Here is a 12,776-nt window from a genome sequence, read left to right on the forward strand (position 1 = left end):
GAAAACCCTGCAACTATCATAATAAAGACTCATTCAAACAAGAATTAGCATTGCATCCAAGGGGGAAAAGCTCGATGAAGAGCAAGATATGTGCATAGTCCCAAAGTGTCTCCCCACAGATCGCTTAGCATTGAAAGAGAAAAATAGTAACTATACAGCAGAGAAACCAGACAACACCTTTATTATGTGATTGAATTAACATCACCAGTAAGGGCAGATGCACACTGTGTGCCACCAGATGTAGTACTTTGAGAGGAACAACGCATTGATTTTCGGTACAGGTAGGAACACATGATCTAAGTCTAATCATCAGGAAACACCAGACAAACCCAAAGTGATGAACCGTCTGTAAAATAGCTATCTTGTATTCTTTGAAAAATATCAATTTTTTATTAAAGATTTTTTTTAAAGCTGAGGAAATCTATTTGGACTCTACAGAGAGAGGACAACCAATTGCAATACAGGATTTTGAATTGGATCTTGGAGAGAAAAAAGACATTATTGGGATAATTGACAAATTGGATTTTGAACTGTAGACTGGAAAAAGTATTGTTTCAATGTTAAATTTCCTAAATGTGACAACTATACTATGAAAATGTTAAGAAAATATCATTTTTCTTAGGAAACACATAATAAAGTATTGAGGTCAGAGGGAATAATAATACAACCTGCTCTCAAATGATTTTATATATATATATATATATATATATGTGCGTGTATATATATATATGTGTGTGTGTATATATGTGTATATATATGTGTGTGTGTATATATATGTGTGTATATATATGTGTGTGTATATATGTGTGTGTGTATATATGTGTGTATATATATGTGTGTGTGTATATATGTGTGTGTATATATATATATGTGTGTGTGTGTATATATATATACACACACACACACACACACAGAGGGAAAGAAAGAATACAAAAAAGCAAATGTGGCAAAACATTAAGAATTGTTAAATCTGTATAAAGGGTATATGGGAGCCCTCTATTATTCTTTCCACCTTTCTATAACTTTGAAATTATTTCAAAATAAAGCTTTTTTTAAAAAATCGAGCACACGTACACTCTGGTGGGGGATATTGATAATGGGAGAGGCTATGTATGAGTGAAGACAGGTGTTATACAGGAAATCTCTATTCCTCCCCCTCAATTTTGTTGTGGACCTCAAACTTCTCTAAAAAATATATCAATTCAAGAAAATCAGATGAACAAGCACAAGGACAAAAGAGGTAGAGGAGTTCTGGATGATGTGTAGTCCCAGCCTTGATTTTCCGGTAAGTTCCTGAGTAAGACTACTCAGGAATAATAACATCCTCAATTTACTGAGAGGAAGTTGGGACTTAGAGGCCTCAAGATCTGAGGCTACCTAGAGAAGATGAGGCCCAGATGAGGAGAAAATGAGCCAAGTTCTCCCCCTGGCTCCACTTGCTGTCTTAATTTAGTCCTTGATAGATGAGCTCACTGAAGGAAAAGCAGCTCCCTCACACCATTCCCCACCTCCTCCCATTTCTGAAATGATGCGCTACTCAGATCATTAATCGTCTCATTAAGGCTCCAGCATGCACAATTCAGTAATGCCCCAAACACTGTCCTTTTATTTTCTTGACACAGCTGATAATAAAGAAACTATTGTAAGATGTCTACCCTTACCTCAGTTTTCCATAACAATAAGGAAAATGATACTCTTTAATCAAGGTCTAGTTTCAGCTTTAATAAGTATGATTCCCAGTTTTTTCAAGCTTCTGGCACACAATTTTATGAGTTTGGTAACATCCTGTAACCCAGTTTTCCTATCCAAATAAAGGGAGAGTAATACAAGATCTAGATTACTGGACTGAGTACTATCTCAGTATTATCTAAGTAGTATCTAATACCTAAGTAATACCTAATGATATCTAAGGCTGAGTCCTGTGCAACATTTAATTTTAAAATGTTTTTGCAATATGTATCCCGTAATCAACCACACTACTTTCCTCTACTAGTTTTCCCTTTCCCAATAGTTTCTGGTATGAACTTTAGTTTCCGAGTCTGCCAGATTTCTTTTTACCACACAATGGCATTTAGCCCAAGTTAGGGGCAGTCCCAGGAAAAGCTTTGAAGTAGACAAAGATCATCTTTACCCTTCCCCTTCTCCAGACCCCTCTCTTCCTTTCTCTCCAACCTGCAGCCTTCACAGCAACCTGAAGTTCTATAGTAGATGGTAAAAATGGCATCAAATCCCTCCCCTCCCTGTGGCAATATAGAGCCTCCCATCGAGACAGTCTATTTCTCCACTCTTTGAATTGAGTTTGGCCACGTGACCTGCCAAGTGGGACATTAGCAAACATGAGGTACAGCAGAGGCTTAAAAGTGCTGGTGCTTGCGCCCTTGCTGCACCTGGAAACCTGAAACCATCTCTTTACAGGCCTGTTGCCACCTGCTAGAGAATAAGAGGCCACTGGAGGAGAACTGAGATACCCTAGCTAACAGCCAGCCAACTACCACACATGTGAGGGAGGCCAGCTGAGAACAGCCAATTCCCCAGCTGACCCACCATCTTATCTACAAGCAGCAGGTGACCAGAGATTCATGAGTAAGCCCAGCTAAGACAAGCAGGAAAACTACCAAGCTGATCCCATGCCCTAACCATGAGCTAAATAACGACTGTTGTTTTAAGCCACTAAATCTTGGGGTAGTTGTTTATGGGGCAATAGATTACTAAATTAAGCTCAAATACCTCCAAGAAGGTACTGCTCTCCCCCTGACTCCTGGCTCCCCATCTTTACTCCACTGTCACCCACTACCAACCCAACAGCTGATCTTTTCCTCTACCATCAAAATTCATTTGTTTCATGTGTTTTAGGACCTCAAAATCCTTGACTAAGTTGATAAACTAATATGAATTAATTAATTTATAAATATGAATTAACCCTAATTAATGTAATTAGAGTATAAGAAACAAGATAACACACACATACACAGAGTCCCCAAAAAAGGCCCAGAAATAAGCCTTCTCACTTCTTCTATCATTCTCTTGTGTAACATTCTGACTGGTATCTCCTTCTGAAGCAGCAACTTGAGAATTCATAGGGGTATCTCTTTTTTCCCTTCCAAGGAATAAAAGTTAACTCTCAGGCTTCCCTGGTGGCACAGTGGTTGAGAGTCCGCCTGCCGATGCAGGGGACACGGATTTGTGCCCCGGTCCAGGAAGGTCCCACATGCCGCGGGGCATCTGGGCCCGTGAGCCATGGCCGCTGAGCCTGCGCATCTGGAGCCTGTGCTCCACAGCGGGAGAGGCCAAAACAGTGAGAGGCCCGCGTACCGCAAAAAAGGCAAAAAAAAAAAAAAAAGTTAACTCTCATTATACCCACTAGAGATAGAGTCTTTTCAAAGGTACCCAAGTTGAGAAACTGTTGCTCTTACTCCTTATCTCCTCTCCCTCTAGTCAAATTTGAATGGTTTCCAAATGAGTTGATTAATCTTTCTCCACCAAAATCGACTTTCCAACTCACTCTCTGAACAGTCAAGCCCTTCAAAAGGCCCTTTTTCTGTTCCTTTATCAGTAGTCAATCCCCCCACATCCAACGTCAAGGGTTAACAAAAACCCTCCAGATAACAAGCCAAGTATGGTTTACATACTCCTGATATATTATCAAGTCACAAAACATTCATTTAAGGGACTTCCATGGTGGTCCAGTGTTAAGACTCTGTGCTTCCACTGCATCCCCTGGAGGGGGCACGGGTTCGATCTCTGGTCAGGGAACTAAGACCCCGCATGCTGCGCAGCATGTGCCCCCTCCCGCAAAAAAAAAATTCATTTAAGCCACAAAATTTGCCTCCTAACTATTCTACCATTGTTCTTTCTTAACTACATTTATGCAGTAAACTTCATATCTGCCTCTTCTTAAAATGTATTCACTCATTCAGGAAACATTATTCTGAGTACTATGTTCCTGAGAACCTCCTTTCTCCTGGTCTCATGATTCCATGAGTAAGAACTTCTGCAACAATAATTCTCATGGCTTCCTTCCCACCTCCTCACTCATTCCACCCACGGAAAAGAAAGGAAGTATACTATTGTGGACTTTGGGAGAAAGTGTTTCCAAACCAAATGTGGGGCCAATTGCCTGATGCACACCAAAGCCAATCTACTGACACCAGGTTGCAAGGGAAGGAAAGTACAGCATTTATTGCAAGGAGAACAGGGTGCTCATGCTCAAAAGACCCAAACTCCCCAATGACCTTGAGGGAAGGGTTTTTAAAGACAGTGTGAGGGAGAGGGTCACAGGGTATGTCATCAGCTTGTACTCAGTTCTGTGATTGGTTGATGGTGAGGTAACTTGCTGATGTTTTGGGGAATCTCACTCACCAACTCTCTGGTTCCAACCCACCATGAGGTCTCCATGCTGGTGGACAGCATGCAGTTAACTTCTTCCACTTGAGGGGATTTTAGTATCTGCAAAACAACTCAAGGAAATGGCCGTTGAGGAGGAACTAAAGGTTCTTGACTTTGTTTTACGAGTAAACTTATTATTTTGTCCTGCTTGACTGTTTTCCTTTTTTCTGCATTTTCTCACTTCTCTGATTAAATTTGCTCTTTGAAACTCAGGGACAGCCTAGGAGGCTAAAGCTTTTCTACAAACAAGAGGTGGAAGACACAAGGAGTCCGTCCCCAGGAAGGCCCTGCAGAGCCCAACCTGCAGGGCTGGTTTCAAAAGCCCTGAGCAAACTTGGCAAAGCCTCTTCTGAGCCTCAGGTTTATATATACCAGTGTAGGGAGGGCAGAGCCTGGTTGGCCCTCCACTATGTGATTAGTATAGTGGGCCAGGCTCTATTCCGAAAAGGAGAACCCTACTATTTTGAATGGTAAATTCAATTAACGATAGATTTTTAAAATTTTGTTACGTTTTGGCCATGAGGCTTGTAGGATCTTAGTTCCCCAATCAGGGATTGAAACTGGGCACTCAGCAGTGAAAGCACTGAGTTCTAACCACCGGACCACCAGGGAATTTCCAATGATAGATTATTAGAAAGCCCATCGTGGTGGTGTACCTATGCAATATGCTCTAATTCAACTTTTACTATTAAAAAACAAAACAAAAATATAAAACTTCCTCCTGCTTTGATCTCCAGAGGCACCTGCACAAAGGCACTGGTCCTGGGGACAAGCAGGCACTAAATCCAGCCCAGCTTCCGCACACCAAGCCAGTTCCCCACAACTTTCTTCTGACTTATCCACCCAGAGGCAGTCTGTCTTTACAATCATCTCCCAGGAGTGGGTGTTTTCTTCTAATTCATATGTCCAAAGGAAGAAAAAGTGCCTTTTTCTATTCTGAACAAAGGCAACTTATGTGCTAACAGCAGCCTGTTGATTTCCAGCTGTCTGACTCCTCTATTTCTCAGGTGGTTCCCAACTTAAGAAGGAAAGCAAGAAGTGTAATTAATTTAGCTCCTAAAATTCACAAAATACGTACCAGATATTGTGCTAGGCATTGGAGGAGTTGGGGGAGAACATAAGTAAGATAGAGTCCCTGACTTCAAGAAGCTCACTGTCTAGCTAAATTCCCTAGGTTCTCAAAACAAGTGTTTGTTTTTGTATAGAGAGAAAAATCTACAACCCGGTGTAAACCAGTCCCTGTGAATGTCTTCATTCTTGGCTCCCCTCTCAGGGTCTTGAGGGATCTCTCAAGCGTGAGTTGAGTTGTATGAACCAGGGACTGGAAGGGGGTACAGTGGTCACAAGGGTGACAGTGCTGTGATTGATTAAAACAGACACAAGCAAAGAATACAAGTCCCTCAAATGTAGGTGCATAACAAAGTGCACTTTACACACTAACAGCGACTCAGGGCAGGACAGACAGTGGCACAACCAAAGTGAGGGGCACACACCCCTGCCAGATGGAGGAACCCACCTGGTTGATGATCGCTAAGCATCTGCTCAGGGAAAGATCTGCTGTGTCCCTCCGGAAGCTCATTTTCTGCCACTGCCGTGGAAAAAGATTTGAAACCCTGGTGGGCAGGCAGATTCTTAGAGTCTCCGGAACTGGGGTGGGATCACGAGGAAAACCCCAGACACTGCTAACTGATAATCTTTGAGACACTGCTGCTTAGTGCCAGGCTGGGTGAACCAAAGGTCCGTGTCCCAGGAGAGTGTCTCCCAGCAGCTCTGGCTCAGGGCAGCCAAGGTCTACTCCTGCAATTAGCAGGGAGACCCTATAACCAACAGGATGAGAAGAGCTGAGACATGGTGCGTGTGCTAAGACCCAAAATGACAGAAAGGCTGTGTCTCAAAGGTTATCAAATCGGAAACAGCCAGAAGCAAATTTCAAAGTGATGCCAAATCCTAGAATCCAGGGCCAGGCAAAAGGGAGCCCAACTAAAATCTGGGAACAATGAATGGGGAAAGGGAAATAAAAGAGAGAAGAGGGTCCTGAGCAACTACCTAGAATATGTAGAGACTATAAAGAGAGCTTTGTTAAACGTGTGTGTGTGTGTGTGTGTGTGTGCAAATAGGTTGATCCAGTGTAAAACGTTAAGATCAACTGGACAGATAGTAACTTATTTTGACACCCCCTCATAGATAACATTTTTTTTAAACTGTAGTTTTCATGTGCCTTCATCTTAGAAGTAACAAATATTGTGATATATTTCCTGAACCAAAAAAACAAAACATATGATCTTACAGTGTATCCAAATTGCTTAAAATTCAAGTCACCTTGGGAAATTTGACTACCATGATAATTTTAGATATATAGAGAGCACATACCTTTACTGAGCACCTCTAAAGTTCCCAGCATTTTGTTAAGCACTTTACATTAATTATCTCATTCAATCCTCACCCAAAGAAGAAAAATACTGAAATCAAGTGACTTGCCAAAGTCATGTGTATGGTGGTACAAGAATCTGAACTTGTGAAATCTGGGTCCAAAGTCTACACACTGAACTACACCAGCTCACCACAGAGTTAACAAGGGTAGAGGAGTATTTTTATTTGGCCAGGGGAAGAGGGAAGAGTATTCTGCCCATAGAGGATGCTTGGGAATCAGGTACTTACTTAGGGAATAGAAGGGGAGAAGAGAAAAAGTTGGCCACAGCTCCTGATGTTAAATGTTTCCTTATAACTCTGCTCTCCATAACACTGCACTGCCTGCTGTTGTTGCAAGATCCCAACCCTCATTGTTCCTTCTCAGGACCTACTGAAGGGTAATTTGCACACCTAGAGTCTGCTGAAGTATTCTTACTACTCTTACCCTCAGAAATAAGCTCACATGCCATGACTTCATGAATCAATTCCATAAATTTCATATCTGAAAATCTAAATAAAACTTCTCTATTATTAAGAAAAAAGAGAGGTGCCTGCCATTAACAAACCACTATGTGCAAAAATAGAATAACTCACTGGGACTACATTACTTTGTTTTCTTTTGGGTTGAGAATCCTTGCTGGAAAGGAAGCAGTTAGAGACCCAAATTAGAAGCTGGAGAGGACATTCACACCTAGTCACTGTCCCTAGCCACACTCTATGTGTAAGGTAAATAATAGATCACTTCTCACCTTTAAGAAAAAATAAAAAATACTGTATGTGCTTGAAAAATATAGAATAAAATTATAAGGAATCGACATAAACAACCTACAAAAAGCTTTTTAAAGTCTAAGCATTTCTTTACTTTATTGGAGTATAATTGCTTCACAATGGTGTGTTAGTTTCTGCTTTATAACAAAGTGAATCAGTTATACATATACATCTGTTCCCATATCTCTTCCCTCTTGCATCTCCCTCCCTCCCACCCTCCCTATTCCACCCCTCTAGGTGATCACAAAGCACCGAGCTGATCTCCCCTGTGCTATGCGGCTGCTTCCCACTAGCTATCTATTTTACGTTTGGTAGTGTATATATGTCCATGCCGCTCTCTCACTTTGTCACAGCTTACCCTTCCCCCTCCCCATATCCTCAAGTCCATTCTCTAGTAGGTCTGTGTCTTTATTCCTGTTTTACCCCTAGGTTCTTCATGACATTTTTTTTTCTTAGACTCCATATATATGTTAGCATACAGTATTTGTCTTTCTTTTTCTGACTTACTTCACTCTGTATGACAGACTCTAGGTCTATCCACCTCATTACAAATAGCTCAATTTCGTTTCTTTTTATGGCTGAGTAATATTCCATTGTATATATGTGCCATGTCTTCTTTATCCATTCATCCTATGATGGACACTTAGGTTGTTTCCACCTCCAGGCTATTGTAAATAGAGCTGCAATGAAGATTTTGGTACATGACTCTTTTTGAATTATGGTTTTCTCAGGGTATATGCCCAGTAGTGGAATTGCTGGGTCATATGGTAGTTCTATTTTGTAGTTTTTTAAGGAACCTCCATACTGCTCTAAGCATTAAAGTGACATACCTTCCTACCGAGAAATAAAACAGATTATTGACTGTTCCCCTACATGCATCTACATGCTTCAATTTAGGGTCATTCTTGCCAGATAATAAGGCCTAAGGGGAAAGAATCCCATATTAAAGTCCTGCTCACTCTCCCCCTTCACGCCAACCCTGTCCAGAAGGAAACCATGGTTAGGAAACCGCATCTCCTCGTGACCTTCTCTTCAGTACTAAGTATCTACCTATAATGGTTAGTTACTATGGATTTATGAAGATACAGTTCTATGGGCCACCCTGCTTGACTGGAGATTTTGAAATTGTTGAAAAGGGGCCATGTCTTGATATATGTGTTTGTAGTCCCTTCTACCTCTCTTCCTCAAAACCCAAGAGAAATGAAGGTCCCCAGCCTGTCCTTCCTGAGACAGCCCACCACCTCCCACTCCACATGCTTTCCACTGGCAGGCTCATGCTCTCTGTTTCTCTCTCTGTGTTCTCTGGCTTCTTTCCCCATGGGACTCGGTAATGGACATGCAGCCTAGACCAGCTCCCCACTAGGTTCTGAGACAAATTCTCTCTAGTTCCTTCCCTTCTATCTTGTGCTCACTTCAGCCTCTTGTTGGCAGATGTGGAGTAATAGCAATAAGGCTCAGATCCAGGGACTTCCCTGGTGGCGCAGTGGTTAAGAATCCACCTGCCAATGCAGGGCACTCGGGTTCGATCCCTGATCAGGGAAGATCCACATGCTGTGGAGCAACTAAGCCCGTGCACCACAACTACTGAGCCTGCACTCTAGGGCCGACAAGCCACATCTACTGAGCCTGCACACCATAACTACTGAAGCCTGTGCACCTAGAGCCCATGCTCCACAACAAGAAGCCATCACAATGAGAAGCCCATGCACCCCAATGAAGAGTAGTCCCCGCTCGCCACAACTAGAGAAAGCCTGCGCACAACAATGAAGACCCAATGCAGCCATAAATAAATAAATTAATTTTTTAAAAAAAGATTCAGATCCAGGCTGTGGAGTAGAAGTAAGCAGAGCAGGTATTTAACCCCTTTTAGTCCCTAGCTTCTCAGGCTTATGTAAAGAGTTCCTGGTGGGGTCCTTTCTAGCTCACTGAAATTCTTCACTGGGGATACACACACATCAGAGAAACATGGTTCATTTTCTTACTATTTTTTTTTATTCTTTTCCATTATGGTTTATTACAGGATATTGAATGTAGTTCCCTGTGCTATTCAGTAGGATCTGGTTGTTTATCTATTTTGTGTATCGTACTTTATATCTGCTAATCCCAAACTCCTAATTTATCCCTCCCCCAGCCCCTCTCCCCTTTGGTAACCACAAATTTGCTTTCTATGTCTGTGAGTCTGTTTCTGTTTTTAATTCTTACTATTTTCTCCACGCACTTTTTTTTTCGGGATCTGGTAAAAAAGATTGCTAGTGAGAGGCTGGATCCAGTTATTCCTGGATCCCAGATCTAATATGATCAAAATGCCATCTTAATCACAACACAGAAACCAAATACCCTATTTCAAGAAGAAATTTTAAGAGCTGGTGTACAATGTTTATATTGTCTTATTTCCTCAACCATGGTAATTGGCAAAGTTTCAGATGGTGGCTATTCCATCAACATGGATTCCAGAGGGAGGGGATTTGAGCAGAACTTCAGTCAATCCATGGTAGGTATGTAGCGTAAAGTGAGAAGCAAATTTTGTTGTCACAGACTGCTAGGATTTCACAGTTGTTTGTTACCCAGCATAATTTAACATGGTGATTGATGGTGGTGGTGGTAGTGGTGGTGTTGGTTGTGTTTCAGGAGGATCCAGACCTAAGTGGCACATCAAATTTGGTGTGTTAAACTCTATAATTGGCAACATAGCCAGTATCATCCCCTTGAGAATGGCCTAAGATATGACTCAAACTATCCTAGATGTCTTCAGGCCTCCTAGCGGATACTAGCACTTTGGAAGCTGCAGCAAAAACCGCTTTCATCGAAGATTCTGCTCAAGTCTCTTCTGAGAATGTAAGGCCTGCAGCAAATGGGTTCACCACTGCTCCCACAGTCTAGGGCCAATGCCCCATCTACTGACACATATGATAATTCTGATGCCTAAACTTTTGTCTACACCCATCTTACATATAAGCTGTAAATGGAAAACATCTCTGCCCTGATACTACTCTCCTTTCCAGATGTTACAATGCCTTTAATATTCCCACTTTCATTGTTCAAAGAATCAAGTGTTAGCCCTTAAATAGGAGTTTTCATAGCCTTGACAAAATAGTCATCCTACCTGTTTACATTTCCAAGTGAAACAGGAGGGAAGGGGGCAGAGCACAACCTTTAAAAGAAGATATAGCCACAGTACATGACAAAAAGTAGTGAGAACCAACTAGGTCCAAGATGGTGGAAGATTCAACTTCCAGTAGAGCTTGTGCCTCATTATATGCTCATTGTAATACATTAGCATGTTAAATGACACACCCACCAGTGCCATGACAGTTTTGAGGCCAACCATAAACGGTCAAAAAGTGGGTGGGGCTTCCCTGGTGGTGCAGTGGTTGAGAGTCCGCCTGCCGATGCAGGGGACATGGGTTCGTGCCCTGGTCTGGGAGGATCCCACATGCCGCGGAGCGGCTGGACCCATGAGCCACGGCCGCTGGGCCTGCACATCCGGAGCCTGTGCTCTGCAACGGGAGAGGCCACAACAGTGAGAGGCCCGCGTACCACAAAAAAAAAAAAAAAAAAAAAAAAAAAAAGTGGGTGGTGGCCCAATTTCTGGAAATCCCTGCCCCTTCCCCCAAATAATTGGAACAATCCTCCCACTCATTAACCTATGAAATTACCCAGCCCATAAAAATTAACCACGCCATATTTCGAAGTTTCCTGCTTCTTGCCTTCTGAGATGGCCGATACTCTGTCAGTGGAATGTGTTTCTCTCTAAATAAATCTGTTTCTTACCTATCCCTTCATCTCTGAATTCTTTCACGACAAAGAAAGAACCTTAAATTCACCGGGAACACAAGGACAACATCACAAGGTGACTTCCTTCATTTTGAACATCAAAAACTGTTAGAAAATTCTTCCTTATAAAAGGTTGAAACTTGCCTCCACATGCTTTTCTTTTATTCTAACTTTTAAAGTTTTGATCATTCTGTCTTGAAATTCTATTATTTTCTAAGTTTCCTGGGGAAAGGTTAATCCTGGCAAGAAATGAGGATTTAAGGAAGTAGATTTAAAATAATTTGTAAAGCAATTTTGTCATTTTGGGAAAGTTAACACAGATATACATTTATGCACTTTTCTTAATATTTGTTGTAATTTTTAACAGTTCAAAAATATGTAAGATGACTGATAAATGACAGTGATGGATGGATGTCTAGTTGAAGTATATGAAAATGTTATGTATAAGGCTTTGCTCTCATACTTGTTTTCTCACTTGTAGAACTATGTTCTCAGAGGAACTACTTACTCAGATAGAATGTACCTCGAGGATCAGTAAGTTTTTCTTCTTTGGGAAGATAATGAGTTTGTTGCAATGTGTTGAACCTGAGGTACCTGTGAAGAATTAAGTATTCAGGATATTAGAGATGCAGAACTTGGAAAAAGCTTGGAATGCAGATATCTATATCATATGTGTCATTCTATAAATGGTGTGCTTAGAAAAAAAAAAAGAGTTTGTAGAAAAATATTCTCTCTCTGGGTCCCTGGAGTTTGTCCTGGATTCTGAGTCATGTAATGGTCCATAATAATTCCAGTGGTGGAGAAAAAACTGCCCCTACACAAATGGAATTAGACCAAGAGAGGCCGAGGCAGGAAGCCAGCCTGGGCTGGTGCAGAAGGTATTTTCTGTGTACTGCTCTCTTTCCTTTATCTTTCTACCTTCAGTAAAGACTTGTTACAAATAACAGTCTTATCTTGGATCATTAAAACCCATTAGTCTGCAAACTCAGTGAAGGCAAGGACCATGGTCTTTTTCGCTTACCTTTCTATCTGCATTGCCTAGCCCTGAGCCTAGCATATATTAGGCACTCAATAGCTATTTGCTGAAAGAATGATGAAATAGCTATGTAGGAGATTAGGAAGTGGTCTGGGCTTATCTTGGGCCTTCCAGGGGGAAATAGGTTAACTTAACATTTGCAAAGGGTCATGCCTTATTTCAGACTGGTATCAGGTGCAGGGAGGCTCAGCCTTGTGTGTTCGTGAGTAGAGAGAAGGAACATTATATTATATCAGAAGAGGCAGTGATGGAAGGCTGGCAGGATGGCAGCATCCTGGGTCTGCATGGAGAGTGTTCAGAGCAAGAATCCAGGGAAGCACTAGGTAGGAAAGCAGTACTCAGCCTCCTTAGAACAAGTAGGGGAGTGGTTTTCCACATGCACTGAGGTTAGGGTCAGGTGGGT

General features: G+C 41.7%; 1 protein-coding gene across 1 annotated transcript in view; it reads right to left on the reverse strand.

The window, feature by feature from the left end:
* LOC308630251 (cysteine and glycine-rich protein 1-like) overlaps positions 1-10,264 on the reverse strand; it is a gene marked incomplete at its 5' end in the record, with an annotated part of 58,062 nt that extends 47,798 nt beyond the window's left edge. The window contains one exon of the mRNA XM_081258733.1: positions 10,128-10,264. Coding sequence (XP_081114859.1) covers positions 10,128-10,264 — 137 coding nt within the window. The remainder of the gene's footprint in view (positions 1-10,127) is intronic.
* Between the last annotated feature and the right edge of the window lie 2,512 nt (positions 10,265-12,776).

The sequence above is a fragment of the Mesoplodon bidens genome (genome assembly GCF_964165515.1).
Source record: "Mesoplodon bidens genome assembly, chromosome: 1".
Classification (NCBI taxonomy): Eukaryota; Metazoa; Chordata; class Mammalia; order Artiodactyla; family Ziphiidae; genus Mesoplodon; species Mesoplodon bidens.